We start from the raw sequence: 27,599 nt of genomic DNA, 5'->3' as shown, positions 1-27,599 counted from the left end.
TAGCTCTTATGGGATGCCATCCAGAGTGTTCATTCACGATGACCGTACAGTAAGGCCTACAAATCGATAGCTAATATTGAACCAAGTGGATACGTTTCGACTTAAACTATCTCAAATATCGTCCTTGAGCGCCCCAAGGTGAAACGAGATACCGGTAAATCACGTGACCGCCGGCCAGACTGGGTACCCTTCTCCAATAATGGTGTTCGCGCGGGTTTTAGGGCCTTTACTCGTGGAGCATTCTCAATCAGGCCCCCATTCTACCAGACGGCGCTCTGACTGCGCTCTCGCTGCGACCTAAGTCGGATTTGTCTAATCTTTGATTTCATAGTTTCATACCAAATGTAAAAGTATGGCTGACAAGACAACTTTACAATCATACAAAGTGCAAAAAGATTCCGTTTTTATCTGTGAAATTCGTTGAGTGCTCTGTTGAATTTGAGAGCGCAAACGTACGGTGGGAGCGCCGTCCTATTGGAACGGGGGTAGCACTCATGGCACAACACAGTTATACCCCCATTCCACTAGGACGGCGCTCTCGCCGCGCGCTTTTTTTGACCTCAAATCTAACAGAGCGCTTAACGTATTTCATACATAGAAAAACTAATCTTTGTGAGTTTTGTTGCATACTTTTACATTTTCATGATATTCCAGTTACAAAATTATGTAAGGATGAGACAAATTCGCAGCGAGAGCACAGCAAGAGCACCGTCTAGTGGAATGGGGGCATTACAACGTTCTACACGCGTGATTTTCTATCGACGCTATTCATGCTAACCGCGAGACAAATCCAAACGATTGGATGTGGAAATATCCCTGTCCCTTTTCTGCAGACGACTCAGCCGTCTCGGGGAGCAATTTATGTTCTAATCTCCCTGAAACGTTCACGGGAAGACTGCTAGCGGACCGCCAGCCGGTGCCGGCCGTAATTCCTGATATTCCAGAGATTACATCGATTGCAAATTGGCTCCTTGTGAGAGTGGAGATGGTTTCGCCAATAGGCTGAGGACGTAAATACTGGGGAGTGGCTGGAGCTCGGGCACGTACATGTAAGAGCATTTCAAGGGCACGAAAGGGCAATATCGGCCCCGGAGTTAGATTATGCCGCCGCGAACTTATCGGTCCATTTCACGGTATGGTTTAATTCCCAAGATGGAAATAATGAATAGAGAGGAGTAGGAATTTATCACATTAAAAGCCTTCCCTTGTAACAGTGTCAATCCGATGCCGTGTGCCCATAAATCGGAAGGCTCCTTAACGACCGAATTAACGGTCTGCGTGCGATGATACCTCTCCGCATCCATCTCTTGTGTCTTATTTTGTGAGACAGAATCTTGGAAGCAATCTCATCCTGTATGAAAGTGAAATTCATGTTTGATGAATAGCGTCCTGACTATCACTTTATTGTTCTGCCGTACTGCACATGAATGTGGCATCGGATGGAACACACGACGCCTCTGGGATCGATGATAATCTCGAGTGCCAGACAATCACTCAGGAGGCATGTCGTGCAGCAGTAGCCGTTCCCAGTCGTCAGGATTGTGAATATCACATCTCTCTATGAAATTCAAACAACCAGACGGCTGCATGTCATATCATATCATAGCATATCATATCAAAACAAATCAGACATTCTTAAAATTTACATAATTTCTAGACTGTAATTGCTTCTGTGACTGTAGGTGTAAAACTAAGAGATAATGATTGTGATACGAAGGAAGGTAGGAAGCCAGTATTTGTAAGCACATGAACAACGCCTTAAGTTAGCATTCGGTAATTATTATTACCAATACCTAACTACTAATTTGTGCTGAGTTAGCTACATGTATAAAGATTCTGTTGCTACTTCTGTATACATCTGTTTATGTCACTGTACTTATTATAATTTTACCATGCTACATGTACTTGCTATTAGTCTTCAGGCATGTATTTAAAAAATGGATTCTAATTTGTGTACAGATTAACATGATGTACATTTCAACGCACGCGGTTTTTTTTTTCATGCAACTTATTGATTGTGTAATCATTGTATCTTCCCCCAAGGTTAGTAAGCCTTAAGTTTGATGACAGCAATAATCTACTTGTGCAACCTTGGCTGATTCATGTATGTGTGATTTAGCCGAATAAATCAAGACATTGAATAGCAAAGTTCTTTTCTCTCTCTCTCTCTCTATCCAATTTAACGTCTTTTATTCCCATCATATGGGGGTTGGACGTGCTTGCACATGGATGGGGAAGCCCCAGAACTCCTCATCAAGTACAAGTCTTTTTTGTAGCAAGAGTTTTTACGGCTGGATGCCCTTCCTAACGCCAACCCAAACCCTACTGCTGGGCTTAGGACATAGGAAATGTGTGTTAAGTGCCTTTCCCAAGGGCACAACGTCTGGGTGTATGTCCGGACATGTCTGAGTGCTCCACTGGGGATTGAACCTGGGTCTTATTGGTTCATAGCCGGATGCTCTGCCACTGTGCCACACAGACGCCACTTATTCACGATTAAGTATTTACATGAGCCAACGTTTCGATGACTGCCTGTCATCTTCATCAGGGCAATACTGACTGGTTCTCTGCGTACTTATTAAGCTACGTGATTCTGCTTAGCTGCGTGATTCTGATAACAATGCAGCCCCAAGCGTTATCAGAAACATCTAGTTTCAGTGCACAGTGAACCAGGCACGTATTGTCCTGATGAAGATGACAAACAGTCATCGAAACGTTGGTTTATATAAATATTTGGCTGTGAAATATTTGGCAGTCATTCATAATCCTGATGAAATTATTCACGCAAAAGTAATATATTTCCTTCCTCCTCCAGGTCAGTTGACGTTACTCCTTGACGGCTTGGACCACACCGTCAACACAAGCAGCAGTTCCAAACATTCCGCACACAGCCAGGTTCTGTCCCGCGTGCACACCATCCTGCAGGACGCCCGCACCGCCGGCAACTGGAGTCTGCCCAGGATACGGGAGCGGGACCCGGGCTACTTTAAGGAGTTTAAGGACGTGGTGTCCAGACCGTACGTTATACGGGGGTACTCCAGAGAACTGGGAGACCACGTACTGAACAGGGAACGTGCCCCTACCAAACGGGAGATGTTCTCTGAGACCAGGAGCGATAGGTGTATGCAGGAAATGATGGGCAGTACCGGACCAAGACAGGACCCAAACATGTACGTACCTAACTCCAGATATTACGTAAATAGCTTCATACAGTTCGTAACTCTTTCAAAAGTACTGTCCCGTTGCCACAGTTACTGTTTTGGGCAAGCAGTAGCAGTGACATTTAGGCAGCTGAGTATTTTCCAAAACGTTAATAGGTAAGAAAAGTTGTGGTTGCGAGAACAAAAGCTATCATTTTTCATATTCAATAGTTAGTTAATAATAAGTCTCCAATCCTGTATGGCTGGTATACGTGCCTTAAAATTACTCTTTACATCTATATGTTTGAAAAGCTCAACTTGGTCGAGGATTCTAAAAGTTCTAAACGGTAAGGAGCTTCAGACAGCATCCGCTGTCTAGCGTCAGAATAGAATCTGACGTCCGACAGATATTTAAAAACAAAACAATGTACAGATATGTAAATGAGGTGAAGACGGTTAAATGAAGACGAAAAGAAGACAAGATTGTATGATGATAAGTCATTGAGTATCTAATTGCCTGGATTTCTAACGTTCATCAATGTTTCTACTACGACTATTTCAGCATGTACCTAACTCCAGATATTCCGCGAATAGCTTCAGTGTGTTAGTAAGTTATGCAATATGGAAGACTTTAAGCACAACCACAGTGTGAGACAAGCAATTACAGAACCCATTATAGGATAACAAAGACCTTTGCACACAACCAAGTGCTTTATTCAAGACCGACGTTTCAATGACCGTCTTTCACGTTCCTCGGGACAATTCTGACTGGTTCTATGTACACAGCAGCTAGGGAATAGAACCAGTGTGTTCGATGCTATCTATTGACCTGCCATGCTGGTGAAATGATTCACATATAGCCCATTATGTTATGCCCCGAAGAAGGTCTAATGAACTACAATGCCAGAACATTGTGTGGACAGAAAATCGTTACTAAGCTGAACGTATTTCTTCTATGATCAGAAGTTTAAAACATCTCGTGGCAACATATATGTCGCTACCCACAGATGAGTAGAATAACATGATACATGATTTCCGAGTTTGAAATCTGGAAACATGTGGCCACACGTACGGTACACTGAGTAAGGCGAAGAAATGGCGGTACTATCTCGCCCAGACGCAGTCAAGCAGTGCAAAAAGAGATAAAAAGGCAAGAACACTTCAAGCCGCTGAATTTCAATACAAGAAAACACAAAAGTAACAACGTTTTCTACGAGGTGGTTTGCTACGACCGTGATCGAATTGAGGTTATCTACCGCCTCAGCCGCGGTCTCGGTAATAACCACTGCACCAAAGGGATATCATATTACCGACTGGACCGACCTGAAGGTTTACTACACCTTTAAAAAATGACTACTGACTAAGTAGCAAAGTATCACAAGTATCAAAAAAAGTAAACTCTGTTACAGAGAAGACACACGAACCAAACGGGCTGACTGGATGGAACAAGTAACAAAAAGTAAACTCTGTAACATAGACAACGCAAGAAACCGCAAGTGGTGACTAGAGTGCGAAATGCCAGCGTAACTTTCTACTAGATTTCCCAGTGTTTTTCCAGGGCATTCGTATGGAAGCAGTTCCCACGGTTACCGTTTTCATAATATGTTTTCATGATTGCCTTTGGACTGAAAAAGTCAACAGGATAACAGCAGGTGACCATTAGAAAATATTGCATTAAAACGCCCCTAACACGTTACCCACTATGCGAGCTGGAAGAATGATTGATGGAATACAGTAAATGCAGAAATGTTCGCGGTGGTTTTATGTTCGCGGTTGCGCGGTGACATTTCAACGCGAACTTAAAACCACCGCGAACATGTTTGTCTAATGCTGTAGCAGTATGTGACGATAGCCCTGAATGACGCAAACTTAAAACCACCGTGAACACTCAATTTTCGCTTTAGCGCGAAATAAAAACCACGCAAACTTAAATGCATTTACAGTATTCGGATTGATCGAGCTTTCATGATTTCCGCAGAGGCAAGCTGCGGGGGAAATCCCATTGTGCACGCCTGGGTGCATGAGGGGAATATCGCGCCCCAGGGACCGCATCAGCACGAACCCGTGCCTGCCATCATCATACCACCCCCCAAGGACCGCATCAGTACGAACTCCTACTCAATCAAGCCCCGATTTGGGCGTCAATCGTTCAGCCTGCATCAATACCGCTGAAATATTCTGACACCTCATCAACTCAGCAGCACTCATGGCTCAAATCCCCTGGGAGTTAGACCAAGAAAGATTCAAGAACGCTATGGACAACATTACTTTTGGGGAATCTATTGAACGAATATGTTATAAGCCATTCAAACATTGCTGTAACATTATGTAGTGCACTCTAAAGGGTCCGGAGTGGGTATTTGAACAATAAAGCAGTTCATGTCATTTAGTGCGTGCGTAGTCCAGTGGTTAGCGATCTTGACTCTGGAACTAGACGCCCCGGGTTCGATCCCGGCTGTGTTGCTCACCCGACATGCACGCTACCGGAAAAGGTCGCAGTCCTTAAGCCCCCGTCACAAATCAACAATTTAGCTCGGCCGACTTGTCGGCGAGCTCCAAATGGCGATTTTCGGGCGAAGTACGACCGACGTCCTGTCGATTCGACGGGCTTCGGGCGAATTTTCGGAGCTCGGCCGACGTTCGCGTGTCACTGAAAGCTGCGCTTAAATTCAGCGAGGCCTCGGCGACGATTTTTGAACTCGCACAGCTCGTCAACAGTTTGCCCGTAGCTCGCCCGAGCAACGCCCAGCGTTCGGCCAATATTCGGGCGGGCATCCGAGGATTTTAGACCCGATTTTTGGCCGGTCGGAGGTCGGCCGAACTCTTCGGCCTCGTGCGAGCCTCGCACGGGCCTTGTACAATAATCGGACGACCGTCGTCGGTGTTCCGGCCGACTCATGAAAAGTAAGGCGTGCTTCGGGCGAGCGTTGTGCAGGTGTCGATGGGAGCTTGGACGGGCCTCGGCCGAACTCCTTCTTGTTTATAGATACAAGGAAACGACAGTTTGGTTTAAAACATAAGATGATAAATGATACTGTAATATTAACTAATACTAATATCAACTTGTCAAAGAATGCTGCCAAACTTTTCTAATGAAAGACAATTCAATGCAAAGTTAAATTTTCATTAAAAAAAAAATTATTACAAATAAAATGTTGACACCGAAGACAATGCTTCTTGTTTTTTTGTTTTTTTGGTATTGGTTTGGATGTTTCAATTTGTATATTTTTGAACTGGGGTTTGACTTTTGAGGTTTGACTTCACTTCCTGAGTTTTTTCTCCACAAAATGACTAGTTGAAAGTCCACTGAGTCATTAAAGATCTATGTTTGTCTGCCGAGGCACGCCCAGGCGTCGGCAGGGCGTCGATAGGCTTATCAACGGTCGGTCGAAGCTCGGACGGCGTTCGCCCGAGCTTCGGTCGATTTCTATCTGGTGAAAATGTTTGGATCGGGGTTAAACGACTGATCTGTTGACTTTGTGGCTCCAGCGCTTGTATTTTGATTGGTCTATAACAAAATTCCTGTTTATGTTATTATTTTCAGTGTGCCCACCTACTTCACTCGTGCCCTACAGATTTGCCACAACTCAGAGAGTAAAGTTGGTCCAAATTTGAGATTGTTACCAGGCCATTTGATTCTGACTTCGTCCGTGTCCAAGAGATGGTACCGTCTTATGTGGGATTTATGATTATTAGTGTTCGACGGATGTCGCCCGAGCTCCGTTCAATTTGTGACGGGGCAGGTTTTCAGCGAAAAATACGGTCGACGCTCGGGCGAATTTGAAATTCGGCGAGCTTCCGGCGATCTACAAAATCGGCCGATGCTCGCATGAATTGTGACGCCGGCTTTAGGACGGGACGTTAAGCCGTGGTCCACTGTCATTGTGCTTGTCGGAAAGAGCTAGGGGAATTTTCCCCGGTACGATGAAACTGTAAATACTGTTTATAGCGTCTGTCTTCCTGTCACGACCAGTGGAAGATTAGCTCTTCTGTTCATTCATGAGTTCATTTGAGCTAAACTGGTTCGAGATCACTTTCCTTTTCCTTTTTCCTTTCCGGAGAGTAATGCATTGTCCTTCCTCGGAAACTGATACCAGAAGTTCTGCTTCACTGCTTGCTGGTGTTACTTCTGTTGTTGCTCGTTTGCCATTTCATCATCTAAGCCTAAGGCAACTCAGTTGCATTGCAAACAAGACGATTCCATACATCTAAACCCGTTGTGCTTGTTAGTGAAAGACAAATCTCCAAATCCTAATAGATAGGATGATGACAAATGCCGTGTTTATCCTCATACATAATCGAAATCAAGAAAGAAAGCAGATGCGGTATCAGCAGGCACTTCAAGGTTACACGTGATGTATTCCGCATCTCATGATCACAAAGCCCCATGCGGGCAATCAACATCAGTCTTGTATGTCCTTCACATGGGTATGCGACTCCCATTGAGGATTGGGTGCTGAGAAAAGAAACGTTGTCTTTGTGGAATGCATTGATTTTAAGACAGCCTGTAATTATGATGCAAGAACACATAGAAAATTGAATGTTCGACAAGACATAGGAACTTGTGAATAGTGAATGAATGAATACATAGCAAATACCGAGTTTGAACGTAAGCCTAAACGCCATTCCCATGCTGTGATGTAGTTTTGTAAAATAGGTTTACAGTTGATACCAGAATTTTGTCAAATATCTACGTAGATAGATTAGATAGATATGTGTAAAAAGGTGTGGGAAAGAAACGACAAAACACCGCGATACTCCGGCGAGGTGACAAGAGTCAAACGAGAGCTTGCAGCCTAACACGACACCGACCATCTCCGCTGCACGATCCTTCCCGTCCGTCCGAAGCCGTAACGATCTGCACTAAAGCCGTATCAGGTACGGCAGGATAAGGGATGCAGGGATCTTCCGGCAGTCTCCTGTCGCGAACAGGGAAACTGGGCATCTATCTGCTCCCTACAGTCCGGTGTCGCGACCAATTTCTGCCCCACCCGACTTTTTCATCCGTGGGATAGTGCGCGTGCGTGGAGTTGGGGTTAGGGCTGGAGTTAGGGTTGGGTTCGTGGCGCAAGCGGTAACGCAACCCCGCAGCCTGGCCATCTGGATAAAATGCCATGGATCGATCCTACGGTTGACCCCAGCTCGGTTAGGTTTTAAGGGATTACTTTCGCCATATGGATGGTGACGTAAAGACCCCGTGTATGAGGTAGCTTCAAACATAGGCCTTGAGCGTCAGACCTCTGCACAAAAAAGAGCCCAACACACTTATCGACAAGTGTAGGGGTAACTCAGTGTGCGTGGCTTAATTCGCGAGCCGTAGCGAAGCCGCATCGCACTATTAGCTAATTGAAAAAGCATCATGTTTTAACTCAATTGAAGCTGACTGATATACGCATACCATTTCTAGGGTTAGAGTTGAGCTTAGTGGTAGTGCTAGGATATGCATAGGGTTAGGGTTAGACTCAACAGCTCGTCCCCTCTTCTTATTATCCGCTCAGACTTAAGAATCACCACGTTCCAGCGAGGAGCTATGGCGCACTTCTCTCCCCTCAGGTATACTGAAAACCTCCAAGCAGTGTCGGGGCAAAAAGTTGGCAGGGTCAGGAATTTGGCTCGACACCGGGCGAGACTGTGATAGAGCGTGCGGTGGGAACAATCCCTCAGAGGAAGCACTTCTCTTCCTTCAGGTATACTGAAAACCCCCAAGCAGTGTCGGGGCAGAAAGTTGGCAGGGTCAGATATTTGGTTCGACACCGGCCGGGTCTGTGATAGAGCATGTGGTGTGAACCATCCCTCAGAGGAAGCAGGGGGCGGTTAATGGCCGTGCAAAATGTATTCCATTTCGCTTTATGGGATTCATATCGCGAGGGGTGAAATAATGTCAACACTTTCGCAGAAATTCCATTTGTGGCGTTATGCAGGTGTTGCTATTACCGTGACGCCTCAAGGCAAAGGCGCTTTATACGGACATAAAGTTTCTATACATGGCTAGCGTCGGTAAGCCTTGCAATGCGTGAATGTCAGGGCACCTATATGTATAACTGGCGTCAAGTAGTAAAGAGGAGTTAAGTTGAACATTTTTCCCGCAACAAAGATGGCGGTTGACACCTCTGTAGAATAGACATAGATGCAAGTTGCATTGAAGACCGATGTTGTGCTCGCTGGTGTATGGGAATACTCTCTCACAGAATTCCAATCTCTGCCGAGCAGTGATGCATACGCAAATAAAAGAAAATTTACATGCCAAGAGTTATTAGTACCAGACTGGGAACGTCGATGTTAAAATAAACATATATCATGATAGGTACAAAACAGGTTAAAGCTTAAGATTTAGTCAAGTCCTGTTTCTGCCGTGGACAGCAAAATCAAGTTTCTTGAGACAAGCATTATCATCCTAGCTGTAGTCCAGCCATGTTAGCTTTGGTCCGCTCCCAACGGTCGCTGCTCCGCCAACAACAGTAGCGACCGTTGGAAGCGGACCAAAACTAGTCTCAAAGCTAGAGCATTACCCCTCCAACGATATAGTTCAGAAAGTTTGAATGACGAAAAAATTACAACAGTGACCGAACTTTGCAAATATTTTGTGATAAACGTCGATAAGACAAAGTGATCCCAATGCAGCGCTTTGTCATATTATCGTCACTAAGTATGCCACTTTTCACCGCTATATGCTCTTATGACTCCAGGTATCATTCCTAAGTATTCATTCGTGCCATCATTATGACGCTTTGTAACAACGTTTAATACAACACTTTGTCATACTAAACCTTACTAATTATGCCACTCTTCAACGCGGCTACGCTCTTACAACTCCAGGTATCATATCTAAGTATTCATGTGCACCATCATTAAGCGGATAATGGGCGTCTGTATCATCACTGTATAGCCGCTAAAGACGCATAAAGTGACAACATAACGAGGCTAAATGGTACAAAGTATCAAACTACGATGCAACTACATAAAAAGACGATAACTTCACAACACATCGCGCTCATAAAGTTGATATCGTCAAAAATGCGCATAACGACGTGTGCCACTACTTACCCTGGTACCAGATGGCTTTCCACAGGACGTATTACCTCATTCGTTACGACGGCCATAAACGCGTCGGAAGAACCATTACTTTAGATTGTCAGCACAGACGCTATAGGAAACAACTCATCCGGACTCGCGTTCATCAATCTACCCATCATGAGGCACATTCGGGCTGAGGCTTGTCTTTAATTGATGAATAATGGGACGCCTCAGAGCGATTAATCACCGAGCTACAATCTCAGAAATCCATAAATCCTCGCGATCTCAAACTGTCATCCCTTCCAGGAGTCATCCCAACTTTTAATAGTTCCGTATGGCGAGAGTGGAGATCCAGTTCATTATTCATCAATTCGATAACCAGATTTTCATCGGTTTCCGCATCACTGGAGCGGCGCAGGGGTGTTTATCACAAGCGAGCATGCGCACAAACCTGTAAAAAGATTAATAGCTCAGATACGCCCCAAGATTGCCCAGACATTCATGAAACCAGGACGAAAGGGAATACTAGTTCATTTTGATTCTCTAGTCTTTGTTCTTGTCCTAGAAACTTTATGACCGTTTTCTGGCCTATGGCATCGCTGATGGTCAAACCCGTAAAAGACTGATTAGTCAGATATATCACTCAACTACACACGAATAGAACTAGGGCATAGAGAAGACCTACTTTCGGACAGCTTTTTGTTATCATTCCAGCCCTAGAACCGTTTGGACCGTCTTCTGGTCTATGATATTGACCATAAAAGATTAATTACCGAGAGACGCCTCGTAATCGATAACACTGGAACAAAGGACGGAGAACTGATGTGAAAAATTTGTTGCCCTTGTCTTAGTCCCAGAAACCTGTGGGCCGTTTTCTATTCTATTTGTTCAACACAACATTATTCTGACATACTTCATAGTCGATATCACATCGATGATAACATCAATGAAACGGGAACAAGAGAATATGAACTGATGACTTATTCCTTGTCCTAGTCCCAGAAATTTGTTGACCGTTTTCTGTTCTATGATGCTCACCACAAAAGGCTGACTACCCAGAACGCCAATGGTACCATCAATGAAACTATAGCAAAAAAACTGATGTGACTGATCCCTAGTCCTTGTTCTTGTCCCAGAAACCTGTGAGCCGTTTTCTGATCTATGATGTTCGCCACAACAGTATAGTCTGACTACCCTGATACGCTCCATAGTCGATATCACATTAAATGATAACATCAATGAAACTGGAACAAAAGAGGAAAAACCGATGTGAAAAATTCCTTGTCATAGTCCTAGAAACGTGTGGATCATTGTCTGTTCTTACTGTTCACAACGATACAGCTAGACTACCTAGATACGGCTCATGATCGATATTACATCGATGATAACGTCAATGGAACTAGTGCAAAAGTAGAAGAACTGACGTGACTGATTCCTAGTCCTTGTCCTAGAAACTTGTGGATCGTTTTCTGTTCTATGCTGCTGCTCACAACAACAGTATACGAGCGTAGTCTGACTACCCAGATACGCCCCATAGTCGATACCACATCAATGATAACGTCAACGGAACTAGTACAAAAGAAGACGTGACAAATCCCTAGTCCTTGTCCTAGTCCCGGAAACCTGTCGACCGTATCCTGGTCCACTTTATCGCTGATTTCCTGACCCAGTTTCTCCCAAACGTGTCGATACATCGCGGAAATGACGGCCTTTTGAGCGGTGTTACAGACCGTGTCATCTGACAGCCCACTAATCGTCAGCTCCCGGCGCGACGTTATTTACTTCAAAGTTTAATCACAGAGAAGTAATGGGGAAAACCCTAATGGACCAATTTACAACTTTCAGGGTGACCCAGATAGAAAAGACGAAACTTTACGAGCGCAAGCATTAGAGAGAGTGTCTTGAGTGTAATCTGGTACATTAGGGTCCCTCGAAATTAATATACCTCCAGCATGTTGCCGCACTAAACAAATTCTGATAGATGTGAAGGTCTCATTGCTACAGGTGATAGTAAATTAGTACGCGCATTTGCTTTCAAGAACATTGAAAGGTATGATATCTGTCGTAAAAAAAAACATTCAAAGTTGAAATATGTGTCGCCAAAGAACATCAAAAGTTGACGATTTGTGTCAGAAAAGAACATTACAAGTTGAAATATTCGATCCTGGTGGTAAATTGCATCCGAGAACAAATCGCAGGCAATCCCGGCAATTTTGCAGAGGGCCATTTCGGTGTCATTAGGAGTAATGGGGGAAATGTCGCTCCGTCACGGCACGTCCAAAGGCTAATAAGTATTTCCATATTATTCCTAACGTCAGGCAGTCCATCATCAACGTGTGGGCTTAATGATGATGAAATGGGGACAGCGAAACAAATGGAAACAGACGTACGGGTAGGTTACAACAGATAGTTTGTGTGAAAGTAATGATAAAAATATAGGGTTGAAGATTATCATAGATTTAAGAGGGTCATTCGTCTAATTTATCGGCCCATTGACTGAGATAATGTTACCTCCCATGGGCATGGGCAAGAGAGTGTTCTTAGTAGAATCAAAAAGGGAGGGGGGGAGGAGAACAGTTTGGAAAGAACCGTTGTATCTACGCTCGGTTCCTTATCTATTTAACTTCGTTACTTCTACTTAACGTCGGTTCTTCCGGTCTTATATAACTCACCATAAGTTCGGGTTAGACGTAAACATCGTGACTGCAGCGCCAAATGGAAAACATGCAATAAACGATTGTCGATTGTTGTTGATGGTGATCATCATTCTATTCTCGTTGCACGAAATGAAATGTTATTGCAAAACGGTGACTTAATTACTACTTCCTATTAGATTAATTATCACCCATCAGAGGACCTTTGAAGAGTTAGTCAACATTTACTAATATATGAAATTTCCACGTAGTTTCAGTCAAATGAGCAAAGAAGTTATTCTCTATGCTGTTTATATGCTGAAGAGACAGGTTGTCCAACAACCATGTTTTGGATGATATCTACCATTGGTTGACTCAGAGTGAAGTAAATATGTGTGGTGAATGAAAACAAGGCGTGTTCTTGGCAGTGGCTGATACGCCGAGACCGAAATGACACAGCCATGTCTATAGCTTGCTGCGTCTTCACATTCCTTCGAGTCTACAATCCGTACGAAGTGATCACTCCCCCAGCTTTTCCTCGTTATTCTTTATTCATTTTAGACACACCGAGTCATGAAAAATAGACTAATAAGAGCGGGTACAGACGGAGCGGCGCCGGAGGGGACTAGTTGAGATCATCTTCGACAGCTTCAAACAAGTCGGTCCACACGACAAATTTGAAGTTAAACTTTTCCAGTACATTGTCTGAAATCTGTAAAGAAACACCAACATATATTGGTGAACAACAACCAAATACATCATTCTTTAGAAAGGTAATTCATTATACTTCGTCCTAGACTTTAAATTATACGATAGCGAAAGAAGTGTATTTTTTAACCTTATTAAAGAAAAATTCCCATATTTCGAATATCTTAATGCAACAGACAAATTCATATATTTATTACGCCTGGATAATCCTTGTATTAGAAATATTGTCTGCTCATATATTTACACATGTACAAAGAAGCGAGAAGAAGTCGACTCTACTGGACTAGCTTAGTTTAATAACACGTTTTGTCTACACTATCTGTTTACAGCTTGTATTGTTGTATTATGTCCTTGTATGTTCCATGTGTTCAGTTAGACGACCTGTACCTAGCCCCTCGGGGCATGAATGCACAATAAAGGTCTTTCATTCATTCATTATATCAATAACTACGGGAGCTAAAAGAAATAAACAGATCGATCCTCTAGCTTTGATTGAAGAAATAAGATGGTGAGGTTTAATTCTTCATCTATATTGATTTGATTCTTTATATAAAATCCCACATACATTGCCGGAGGGATATGCCTACTCCTATGCAATAAATCAAAACTTTTCTAGCACACTGCCAACTGATATCAAAACTCTTCTAAAAGAAAACACTTACAGATGTCGGCGATCAACAGTCAAATACATTATTCCGTAGGATGGTGATATCCCGCCAGTTTATAGCAATCTGTATCTCGAATCGACACAAAGGATAGCCAAAGTGACATTACTGATTCTCAAGGTTTAATGAGTAATAAGATCTTGATTTGAGTACATTCTTTATATAAAATCCTACATGCATGGCCGGAGGGACATCCATATTCCCGTCCAATAAACTGTAATATATACAAAACCGGAGTCCAAGATTCACCGGTCTTCAAGACGAGCATTGCGTTATCTTAGTGAAGAGCTATGTCAGAAGAGGCAGCCTTCCATCACGAGCCACTGGCCACAACAATAGATTGACATGATGAACTACTACAGATGTCGAAGTAATCTCGGCGACCAGTGTATGTATAAACCCGGAGTCCAAGATTCTCCGGTCTGAAAGACTAGGACTGCGTTATCTCAGTGACGAGCTATGTCAGAAGAGGCAGCTTCCCATCACGAGCCACTGGCCACGACAGTATATTGACATGATGAACTACTGGAAAAGTAGTCCCATATCCATATTCTCGTGCAATAAACTGCAATATACATAAAACCGGAGCCCAAGATTCCCCGGTCTGAAAGACGAGGATTGTGTTATCTTAGTGAAGAGCTCTGTCAGAGGAGGCAGCCTTCCATCACGAGCCACTGGCCACGAGAGCAGATTGACATGATGAACTACTACAGAAGTCGGAGTAATCTCGGCGACCAGTAGCAGGCAGGTATCGCCGATAAGTCATGCCTGGGGGGGAACCGCGGGATGAGATAGTGTACTCCCGTGTGGAGATGGCAGCTGCCGTCTGTCTTCCGATATTTCCCGAGAGCATTTGTCCTAGCAGATAATGCATCTCAAGTACGTCAAAAGAATGCAGGGCCATTTGTATCGCGACTAAAAGGCGTTGTCTAAATCCCACGAGAGTCACTAGCGCGAAGTTTGGAGCCCACTCACTTTTTACTCCGTGAGCTATCGCAACATTTTCCTCTGCAGCAGTCGCTACTGAATCCATATTTGGCTTTCGTTACTGTGTGGAATCGTAATATGTTTCCAAGCCGTGGAATGTTTTAGCTTCAAAGTTCTATTCTTGATGCATTCCCAGAGTAAAAGTAACTACCCCCAAAGCAAAGAAAAGTACAAGATGAATACGTTAACAAGTCATTTCTCTTCCGAATCTACAGTGTGACATGTATAACACCGAATAGAAATAGATGTGAGCTACTGTGTATTGTTAAGGCTTGCCACTATACCACGATAAAGCTTCGACAATTGTGCCAAATGTCCGCTTTGTTAGCTGCATCGTAGACTACTTGAAATGTACATTTTTGAGTAACGACGCCATTGCTGGCGTTTGCCGTGTCTATTCACAAACTAAGGTACTGGCTTTACGTCCCATTCGAGAGAATCTAACCGAAGCAAGGTAGTCCTTTTTACCTCGAGTGAGGAAACATGTCTAAAATGCCTTCCCCAGGGGTACAACATTGGGGCCTGCTAGGGATTCGAACCAGGAATCTTTGGATTGGTAGTCAACAATCCTAACCACAAAACTACTTTACCACTTTGAGACTTTAAGAACTTGACTTTACGCAAATCGTCACTGGTGTCAAAGCAACTGCGTAGATTCTAGTCATCTGCAGCTTCAACCAGGATGTGTTTCCGGGATTGCCACTCCTATGGCGTTCGTCCTAAATCCAGGCCAGGGTGATGACAAAAACTTGGGCACCAGAACTTAGCAAATAAATCACCTAGAACACTAGTCTTGAGGGCACAGTGATTAAGGAAATTTAGAATCATTGCTGCCACAGCCTGCACCTCCCATTGCTCATCGCATCACACCAGAGCAATGTTAACATCTATTACCGCTGCCCCTTCGACATTACGCCGTGGAAGACGAATATAAATTCACCCTCTAGTATGTTGGCGTTGTTAACCATTACCCGTCAGTCAGATGCAATCAGTACTAGAAATTCATGACATTCATTGAAAGAGCGCGACACTATTCCTCAGCGCCCATCTACGAATGCTTAGTTGATGTTTGGATGAATAGCAATTGACGTAAGACAGTTTCCATTGATTTTTGTCTCCCCTGATGTCTCCCTGCAGCCACACGACCCGCTGCACAGTAACGGATGAGTGTTGGAGGTTTGTGACCGCTGACGGCGCCACGGGCTACACCATCACTCACCAGTTATTATGGACCATTCTCGGAGAACATGTAAGTAACGGTCATAACACAGGCTCGCAGGCACTCCTGATAGATTCAGAATGGCATTCTTGTGATACAATGCAAGGCAATGTCTTATTCGTAGGGTAATTTTCTCGCATGTTATGAGACATGATACCCTGTACTGAAAACTTGTTTACAGGCGTCAAATGAAATGTCAATAGCTTCTACAATAAAAAACATCAAAAACAGAACATGTCAGCAACGGGCTAGTTTTAAGGCACTGCATACGAGTCGTTATCGTACAATGCACTACGTACTTTAAGCCAATGTAATTATCTAAAACATATGTTAAGCCCATGGCATTGTTTAGAATATCTACATGTGTACTACTAACACACAACGTTTCATGGACGTTTATCCTTAGGTTGGATGCAAAGAAAACATCAACGCCTTCGCCAGTCGGGAGGGCGTGTGGGAGGGCGTGGAGTCCATCCAGCAGCACCTCTGCACGAAAATCCTGAGAGAAGCGGAAGTTCTGGCTACTTCCGGACCGCCGGAGCCGGAACAGGACCTGTTTTTAGAACAAGGTGAGTAGGCTGAAGGCCCTTTCTCATTGAAATGTACAAAATGCTGCAGTCGCCAGCCTTTACGACATAACTGTTAAGGTTGCTAACAATAACCCTCCCCCTAGCCGGAACCCTAAAAAAGACATCATTAGAGCCAGATTGAAGGCACCATAATTTCTTTCTTCATTGTCCCAAAACACTTATCTTGCTTTACGATAAATGCACCACAATGTAAATATTTGTTGATGGCTTGGAAGAAATCATTTTTGGCGATCATTAATGGCGACACGCAATAATAAAATTCCTCATTTACAAGCAAAGTTCTGGATAGACTTTGGAAACGTTCCTTCTAACGTTCCTAACCAAAGCAAGGTACTCATTTTTATCTATATCTATCTAAAAAAAAATAGGTGTAAACATGAAAGTACCTTACCTAAGGGCACAACATCGTATCTATTACATGGATGTCTAGCCTTCATCGATGTATTAATGGACAACTTTAAAAGGTAGGTTTGCGGGGAAAAAAGTGTCTATTTGTCGAACCTAAAATCTCGAGCTCTATTTTGCCCATTTCACTGATAAGAAGTCAGAGGCGTCTGCTCTATGTGGTGCTGTAATGACTGCTTGTTATCAACGAAACTAATTTAGGCGCGGGTGCGTGAAATTAAGAGCAGTGCTGATTTAAAGTGGTGTAATGCAAAAACTACTGGGCTTGCAGTCTGCTGGTAGATTGTGATGGTTCAGGTAGATAACTGATGAGAGATTTCTATTTCTCGCTAGTAACATCAGCCTTTAGAATCGTGATTGATCATTGAACAAGCTAGCTATCTGATTGTCTTTAGAGCTATCATCTTCATTGTTTCTCCTCGCTTTGAGGTGCAGCAAGCGAAGTTCTTACATTCTCCAGAACTGCCTTACACCGTAGAGTAACATATCCAATCTTTTGATGATTTCTAACCACCGCTATTTTAAAACATTTTCCAATGGTAATCTATAGCATAGTTTGCTAGCATAAGAGATACATTCAAATCAGACTCGCGCGGTGATCGTTTCCGTAATTTATGTATTACCCTCATAGTCTAAAGCACCTGTTAATTTACTACATGCCATTATGTAATTACCTCATGCTCAACATAAGTCCCAAGTGGTATCCCCGTTTCCCAGCTGAGTTTCGTTACCGCTGTGTTGTTGTATCACTCTAGTTCTTGGGAAAATATTGCGATAAGCGACCATCTGCCGTTCCTCCGCAGGTGTGGTGTGTGGGATGTTGGGGTTCAGAGACTTCATAAGACGGGATTGGCTGCAAAAAGTGCTGTCATGGCAACGGCCCGAGGGGTGTTTCGGGTAAGTGTTGACGTCATAAAGATCAAGGGAAACGGGGGTATGTTTACCTACACTAGAAAATGGCTCATCTAAAAGTGCAATGATAAAAGTCTACGTACAAAATGATAGTGTCAAATGATTTTAACTTTCATAAGTTACTGTCGGTATGGAAGTTAAACACACATTACTACCAGCGGACCAGCCCCCTGCTGTAGTGACTTGCACAAGTGTGTGACCCAAGGGCTACAGAAATGGAAATAAGCGCCACCCCTATGCATCTTATCAAGACGTCTGGGATAAATAAAAAAAGTTACATCGCCATAATGTGTCGTAACCCACATAAGAACAGACCATACATAATACAAACCCCGCCACAAACAAGCGACTTTTACATCCATTAAGAGGCTCAAGCAGCACAAAGACTCATCTCCTCGTGTTTTCCTGGCATTAAGGATGAAAGCACCTCAGCAGCAAGAAACAAGTCCTCAATACACTCGGGAAAATTGAAACGGCGAGATCACTCAGAACCACATTCCTCTAATGTTCAATTATTTATAGTAAACTAAGCCTTAATTTGGGAAAACGCCGGTGTTTCTTTGAGAAAATTCAAAGGATCCCCACTAGCGGAATATGTTCTTCCGCGTTTGAATGATGAAGGTATTGGATTACTTCCTGGACCAACAGGAAGCCTGGAAACACTACAGAAATATTGTTACAGTAAGCTTTCCGTGAGCTGTGTTTAAATGGGAATTTATAAAAGGTACGGGTTTGTCAAATGTAGCAACATGGTTTGACTGCAACGTGCCTAAAGCATCGTGATACGACTTAACGCGTCAGCATACGGTGAGATAACGATTTAGCTATGCAGGTAATTTTAGTTATTTCACAAGATAAAGATTTATCTCATATAACTTCCATAGTTTCTACATAGCTTTGACAGTTGTCGTGCAAGAAATTCACGTTTTACAAGATAAAGATTTCTCATATAACTTCCTTAGTTTCTACATAGCTATGAAAGTTATCGTGCAAGAAATTCACGTTTCAAAAGATAAAGATTTATCTCATATAACTTCCATAGTTTCCACATAGCTATGAAAGTTATCGTGCAAGAAATTCACGTTTCACAAGATAAAGATTTATCTCATATAACTTCCATAGTTTCCACATAGCTATGACAGTTATCGTGCAAGAAGTTCACGTTTCACAAGATAAAAATTTATCTCATATAACTTTCGCAGTTTCCACATAGCTATGACAGTTATCGTGCAAGAAATTCACGAACTGTGTACAAAAATTGATGTGGAGGACTCAAACTATGCATGAATCATGTAACTGTTTATCTGCAACTGTAAGATAAGGATAGGAGTGTGATTGAGAGACAGATGTCGTGCATAGAATAGACATACTCGCAGACATTGTTTAAATCCCATCAAAGCGCAAACGAGAAGACGGTCAAGGTTGTCTTTACAAGGGTAAGGCCGGACTTGATTTACTCCTACCGACTGCAGGCCTTAATAGACAAAGCACATTCTAATAGCTTATGATTAGCTACCGTGCGAAGCTGCCTGAAGACCGAAATATGCACGACGTGGGCTGCACACCAATGCAGTAAACTTTTCTGATTATGCATTGCGTTGTGTACATATACTGTACTGTGGGAGATCCTGCCGTGCTGTTGGACGTATTGGTCACCAGAAACGAAGTCAAGCCTGAATCTCCTGTGTAATGCTTCGGTCCCATTGCCAATCCGGGGCCCGGCCGGGCTGTTTGCGAAAACGAAAATACACAATATATGGTTGGGAGTAATTATTTTTACGTTTTGTTTCTTTTGTTGTCTTTTATATCATGTTTTTCGCTCCCACAAGCTGCCCAGCCGGGCCACGGATTGGAAATGGGACCATAGCATAATGATGAAAACCACGAGACAAGAGAAATCCTGTAGATCTTCTACAAAACGAAAATAGCCGAAGAGATATTCTACACTTGGGTCTCATAAAGAGACGGAATCCCTGCAAGACTGGAGCTTCGCTCGACTGACCCGTGTTCTGAGGTTGACGTATGATTTATCTAGAGAGACTCCTGCGTTTATGACGCCGACCCACCGACATGTTCGGGTCAGGCATCACACGGAGACAGGGGCCCGCCTCACACGACCTCCGTGATGAAGCATCGGACCCTCACGACCATTTCAAGCCTCATCTTCCCTGGAAATGTCAAAGGAGATCTCAACGTCTCAGAACTCTAGCCTCCACCAGGCCTTCCTACGGGCGTATGGATCGTAAAATTCGTCCGGAAAATGAATAATTAGCCAGTAGAGTATAGATCACATTTCGCCCGCGTAGCGGAGCTTGCAAATGAAATCCTGGCAAATATTCTCCCTATAGCCGGCGTAGATTGTCCGGTAGAGAGTATCAGAAGTCAGCTCTCACCAGTCGTGACCTACCTAATTATGTAACAAGACGAATAGAGCATAGTAATGCTAGTGACCCGAAAAACCAAAACGCAATCAAATGTTGTTCTCGGTCAGACCACCCTCGGGGAACACCAAACAACGTTGACGGAGCAGCAGAGGTCGTGAGGTGTACACGGGTATGTAGTCGTGTCCATGGACACACATCGGATTCTCAACACGTCAAGTCTCTCAAGTAAAACACGATGGCTCTAAAGGTTATGCTCCTTTGCATGCTTTGTGGCCGGCACCGGCGTTTATTTTCGCTGATTCACAACTTTCAACATATTGGGGCCAGGTTCTTTTGCTGGAGAGATCTGCAGCCGGCGATTGCGATTTCTGTAGCAAAAGAACCTGGCCCGATATGATGGAAATCGGGAATGAAAACGATAAAGTCTACAAAGAAGGTTTATCTAAAGAACGAGTCAGCAGAGACCTGTGCTACCGTACAGTTGAGATTACGGTGGACATGTACGTAGTGTTGAGTATTCAAGCAACGTTTCACGCCGCAGAAAAGACTGGCGTGTTGGGGACAAAATCTTCGAAATGTTCCGGTTACTGCATTATTGTTGCGCAGCTCAGATAACTTTTTTCTGTAGAATTTACCTAATGCCATAAAGATTTCCCAGGATGACGATCTTATTTTATCATTTTGAAATCAAATCTATATACGAGTCGATATTTCTGTGGCGTTACTCTGACGTTGCATTATCTTCAAATTGGAAGGGGGAAATATCGAATATCAAATGAGCACAATATCAAATACATGAGATTTGATTTGGGACAACTTCTATTAAAGAGAGTCTGGAGTGATTACATTACGTCGCAGCAATAAGGGTAAACCAAAACATCGAAACGACAAAGGGCAGGAAGCGGAAAATCGAGATGAAGAAGAGTGGGTCGGTGTCCCTCTACTGAAATAGGGGCCGCCGACGAGTGAGGGGGGCAAGATGATTTTTTTTTTTTTTTTTTACTTCGGTTTTTGACAGACAAGGACGTCGTGGCACTGCACTCAAGTTTTTATAACTAATATTAACAGTGCCACGTACAGAGAACAATATACCCATTTTTAATTTTCATACACCTGGGCGAAGTGAGGAAAGTCGTGTAAAGTGCCTTTCCCAAGGGCACAACATCGATGGCGTCAGGGGGATTCGAACTCAGGACCTCTTGGTTCCTAGTCGAACATCCTGCCGTTACGCCACACGACCCCACAGAAATGAGGTTGAGGTTCTACGTACTGGGGAAAAATAATCTAAATGGAGAAGAGTCTAAATGATCTTCTTAAGCACCTAGGATGTAAAACGCTCAGTAAAGTACCTGGATGTACATGTTTTACATCTTGATATATTCATAGAAATTTCATATATTTTCCACAGAATCTCGCATCATCGAACGGCAAGGAGACTACTTGTGGAAAAACTACTGAGAGGTGAGATTTCCACTCTAAGCATCCCTTCAGTTATACTTTTAGCTTTAGCTTCAGTTCGGTACAAGTGACATTTGTCTAAAAGGCATTTAAAAGCCTCAGTGCACCTGCTGTGATGCTGATGGGGGGAAAATGATAACGATCTTGCTCAAGGCAATGATGACGATGAAGATTGCAATAAGTTAGATCTTTCCAACATCATCAGTAAGAAACAAATTAGTTTACCACAGAGTTAACCCAGAAATAATTGATGGGAGCAAATGCTAGCCGATATAGCATCGATAACACTGCCACCGGGCATTGCTTACATCCCCTATAAGTACGAATAAGTCTATTATTACAAAAGTGTCAGTCACAGATCACTGTCACATGTATGTTTTCCCCTATATTTCTGCAATGTACCTACAACTAGGCCTCGGGCAGGAATTTGCGATAAAACTTCCATTAAAACTTCCCTTTATATAGTTGACAGAACTCAAAAAGTTTCAAAAGCTCATGACGTCAATCTGTACCTATAAATCGCTGTCAAATACTGATCCAGACGGTTTCAAATGCCCACGGTAGTTACTGACCCTGTTCGAGAGAACATCACTCGACGTTTATTTGTTTTTTTTTTTTTTTTTTTTTTTTTATTAAGATCTCCATAAGTGTACAATCTTAACAATTTATACAGTAATCTTCCTGGAGTCCACCTACATTAAATACAATTTTATTAATACAGGAACAATACAAAAAACGAAAACAATTGTTAGACAGTAAATCATACAAAATCAAATATGATGAACTTAAAAGTGAGGTCAACATAAAATAATGAAATCATTGTATAGATAATGTATATTAGACCCCCATTCAAAGTGTTAAAATATTTTTTTTTTATGTATGAAATTCGTTGAGCACTCTGTTAAAGTTCAGGTCGCAGAGAGCGCGCGGTGAGAGCGCCGTCCTAGTGGAATGGGGGTATAAGGAAACCCAGAAGTAATACCAAATGATAAGGATGTAATTTCTTAACTTCCTCCAGTGATGCTTCTCCAGATTTCCCGCTGACCGGGCACGTTTTCCCGATAAACCCGCGATTGGTGCGTGATTCCCGCCCACGGTTAAATCACAGCGCTCGGTCGGCCTGGCTTCCCACAATTACGGGAACGTATTGGTTGATTACGAACGCGCTGGATCAAATGCACGAGGGAAATCTACCAGAAAATAGCACGTTGATAAGGGGCAAAATTGCTGTATGATTGTTTGAGCGATGAGCCCAGAAATTGCGTGAAGGGTTCGCGAAACGGTCATTTTCGGCGGGGATGAAATATTTGTTGATTTTCTGGAACAGTGTCCTCATAAATACGATATCAAGCAATAACCAGATGGCCTCATTCAAGTGAGCATCGGCCTTCTGCTACATGATATACTGAATGTAGAATATTGTATCGAATAAAGTTTTACTTTTTTCTTAACTACTGAAGGCATATAAAAAGTACAACTATCATAACAGTTATTGTGACTAGTTAACTAGTATGTTCAATTAGTAAAGAAAGTTGATACGATTCTATTTACATTACAATTTCCTTGTTTAAACAAATCTGATAGAAGTTAAGTTCTAAATGAATTTAAGGGGAACTACTGTCTTCTTTTCTAATAGAAATTGCCTATATGCAATGTAGAAAATAGATTGGTACAGACGAGTAGTCAAACGTCCCAAAACCATAGCTTAACATTGGTTAGTCCGCTTTGTCCAACACGTCTAACACCTCTGCATCACATCCGTTATCTCTATCCCCCAGACGGCTGCCTGTCCCACAAGAGTGGCCTGGGCACCGCCATGCTGGCCATGTACGTCAGATACATCCTCGACCCCGACATGGGCTTCAGGACAAGGGATATGGAACGGAGATGACGTAAACACGTTGCTTAGCAACGCCCATGGTCGGGTCGTCCACCTCAGGGGCCTGGAGACGTTTTGTAATGAGTTCTCTGGAAGACTTATGCCGTTCTCAAACACACCTGGATGTTTTCTATATACCTTGAGACCTGACTGGATGTTTCCTTTACAATGGTGCGCCGTGCAAGTGCTCGCCGTGGCATTTTCTTACGATGGAGCTATGGACGAGGAATCTAATACAGTCTTCTCCAGCAAAGACACGTCAGAAAGAAACTGTCCACTCTGAACGGAATTCATCACTTCGTCTGTCTATGGAGGTAGGGATGGGAAAGGGAGTTGTTACTTAAAGTTTCTCTTTATTTACATAATTCAAACATTCCGTGTGGACGAAATGAACATGATTAATGGTTTCTTTCAGTTCCTACCTATATTTTCGACATAGTACAATACGTTATACAGTGATAAAGGTTAGACATCCATGTAATAAGATACGCCAAAAATCGTTACTCAAGCAACTGGATAATATTTGGGAAATTCATTCTTATTCCAGTTGCCTGATGAACTATTTTTGGGGAATAAGTTTTACACTTATTTTACACATTCAAACTTGGCCTTTTTGAAAACATTTTGGAAACACCCAATTCCTTGTAACAGACAGTCTTACATTACCATGCTCTTCCTTCTTCACATCATGCAGTGGTAATGGACCATGGGTGCGACCAGAAGGTGCAACTAAGTTACAAACAGCAACTACGTCCCGAGAGCTCCCATGGCCTTCCGATGGAGGACTGATTTGTCGACGTAAGAAACAGATTGTCTTCGTCATGACGACACAAGCAGATGCTGTGGACACACAAACCGTTGAGTCGCCGTAGCTCTGAGTTTCACTTCAACAGAATGGGATACAGTTCCTAGCTTTGGGTTGACGTCGTGCTAACAAGCACCGGGTAGTACAGTGTTTGCAAAAATAGACAGGCAATGACTCAGAATATAGCGAATACGACATAAGAAACAGTGGATGTGAAGATACGATCCTTTGGCGAGGACTTGAGGATCGAAGACTCCTCTGGGTCTTGCACGACGAGTCTGTTCCTTGGCTGGCGTCCAGCCCAAGTAGACATAGCAGCATGTACTGACTCTGCGTCCCTCCGACGGGCCGGTAGTTAGAGAATAACAGGCACATTGAGTTCACGAAATAGAGATGTTATTTTTGTATAATTCAATTTCCATCTGTAAGGCCTGAAGTCAAGCGTGCCTTCTCAATAAACATGAATCACATTTTGAGTCTGAGTTGAGTTTTATCTAGATCCACAATTAGCCTCATAAGAGGCTAGTCTTCCTAAGGTCTACGTACGCATTCATATCAATACATTACAATTAGAACATGGAAACAAAGTGACAGTAGATAACAAAAAGAACATAGTTCCTTTAAAGAACATAGTTCCTTTCAAACTTGGACGGTATCATCTATCTTCAATTGAATCCATGATTTAACACTGAAAGCAATGGACCGAGTTCAAAGCCTTCTTCAGTCAGAATGACCGAATTTCCCACCATCTTCAGTTAGATTGACCCACTATCCAAAACACGTGATCTTGTGGACACGTGACTCAAGCTATAAGGCCGATGTAACACAAAGCCTGTAGTAACACGATGCATGTATGACCTTGGCCCATTTCACCATTCCTTTAATCACGTATCACCAAACCAGACGTATTGATAAATCACGTGCATAATGCAACCGGTCACGCTACCTTGAAAAAGCTCGAGGATGTGTTGCAATGAGTTTTGGCACGTTGCAGCCAAACCAAGCTGCTAGATCTCACAAATCCGTACCTTTTACAAATTCCTATTCAAACACAGCTCACGGAAAGCTTACTGTAACATTGTGTGTCGTTTAAGTCCTGATGTCCTCAAATGAACTTGACAGCAAGCAGGACAAGTTTTCTGTTAAGCCAAAAGCCAAGTTAGTTCTAAAGTCTTCCCGCAGCGCCTTGTACCTCTACAACAGATGAACTTTCATGCGAAGAAAGACGTTATGTCTGATATCTAGGGCAGATCCAATATTCAGACTTAAGCCCCGCTGTCCAAAATCTTATCAAGGGGCAACGAATCGAGTTCCTCTATCTGTGCCATCTATCATAGAAGCTCCGCGGTTTAACAACTCTCATTCACTCTGGGGAAAAGACCTGCATTATTTGCGTGGTCTTTCAGTTGGAAATGACGATAGGAGTGATAAGCGATGTGCCAGTTTTCAAACGAGTACTTGTCAAGGACTGAACGCGTCTGGGAGACGAACATCAATCTGCATACTTCACGTCTTCCGGTTCGTAAGGTATGAATAAGACATCAGGCTGGAGGAAAGGGATTTCAGCAGAGGCTCTTAGAAGAGGAGATATAACATCTGAGCAATAGCAATGCTCTGTGGTGTGATATCTCCACAGGTTAGAGAATATACTCTACAATGTTTACATGTTTAGCACACAGCGATCAGCACAACAATGTAGAGGAGCCAGAGAGCAAATATCAGAGGGAATTTCTAATGATCCATCTCAGGCCTCATGATAGGGCTGTGCTGGCAATCGGCTCATGACCCAGATGGAAGAAAAAAGTCATGGCCTAATGTCTCTCCAGGGACGAAGAGGATAAGTGAAGTTAGGAAAGGCAACCATGGAGAAAGACGCGCATGTGTGAAGCGCTATTATCCGCATGTCCAATATCTATAATCATTATGGCTATACGTTTTGTTCCGGACTTTTCACATCAAACATAATACTGTAACAATCCTGAGCTGAGTCGCTGATAAAGTACACATGGTTCATGGCGTAGTAAAAGCTAGAAGGCTTCCTATACATTTTTTTTTTTACACCAAAGTGACGATCCTGATTGGCAAGCGAATTTTGATAGCCTTGACGAGCAATGAAATCTTACTTTGCCAAGCTTCCGTGCAGTAAAAGATTTATCCAGTCTTCACCTTGCACTAGCGGACATTAACGCATGCCAATATTTATCCACGCAGTTCAAGAAAGATCAGCTCATACATTTACGCACTGTAGGAAGTAGGTATCCCAATGGACACCGATCGTGACTTTGATGTAACTTATCCCTAACGGCTCGATGGTTTTCCGATCGGTCCCGGATCCGTGGGCGGTATATATAACACTGATAACACTACAGGGCCTGGGGAATAAGTTGCCATCAGGGCTCATATCAAATGCATCACCTGTGCCTCCTCGCTCCTCGCATCGGCCAGGGTAGCGTACGTGGTCAGATAGACCACCTCACAACCTGCACAGGCATCCATCACGCCTTGTTTGGGCCGGCCCAACCACTCACGGCTCATCACAAGTTTACGACTTCTTCTGAAGTAACCAGTTCTGTGGTAGATCGGGTACAGGACAAAAGATGGTGGGGGATGAAATAATCTATATGATCCCCTGATGGCCAGTAGTGATCTCATACACGGATAGAAGAGATGTTGTTATCTCGTGGTGAGATTAAAGGGGGCGGCGGCCAAAATGTAGGACGACAAAAGAACCATTGGGAGAAAAATTGACCGCTCCAACAGGTTGCATTACTATAAACCAGCAACCATATATGCATGGGAC

At 43.1% G+C, this 27,599-nt stretch overlaps 1 protein-coding gene across 1 annotated transcript; it reads left to right on the top strand.

Annotated features, from left to right (window-relative positions):
- Positions 1-1,423: 1,423 nt before the first annotated feature.
- On the top strand, positions 1,424-24,257 carry LOC136442655 (UPF0764 protein C16orf89 homolog). The gene is made up of 7 exons (XM_066439600.1): positions 1,424-1,541; positions 2,816-3,170; positions 16,285-16,396; positions 16,773-16,935; positions 18,165-18,258; positions 22,066-22,118; positions 23,894-24,257. The coding sequence occupies exons 1-7, from the start codon at positions 1,424-1,426 to the stop codon at positions 24,004-24,006; spliced, it is 1,008 nt and encodes a 335-aa protein (XP_066295697.1). The 3' UTR covers positions 24,007-24,257.
- The last annotated feature ends 3,342 nt before the right edge of the window (positions 24,258-27,599 follow it).

The sequence above is a fragment of the Branchiostoma lanceolatum genome, chromosome 9 (genome assembly GCF_035083965.1).
Source record: "Branchiostoma lanceolatum isolate klBraLanc5 chromosome 9, klBraLanc5.hap2, whole genome shotgun sequence".
In the NCBI taxonomy this organism is placed as follows: domain Eukaryota; kingdom Metazoa; phylum Chordata; class Leptocardii; order Amphioxiformes; family Branchiostomatidae; genus Branchiostoma; species Branchiostoma lanceolatum.
This window is presented reverse-complemented; position numbering and strand designations above follow the sequence as displayed.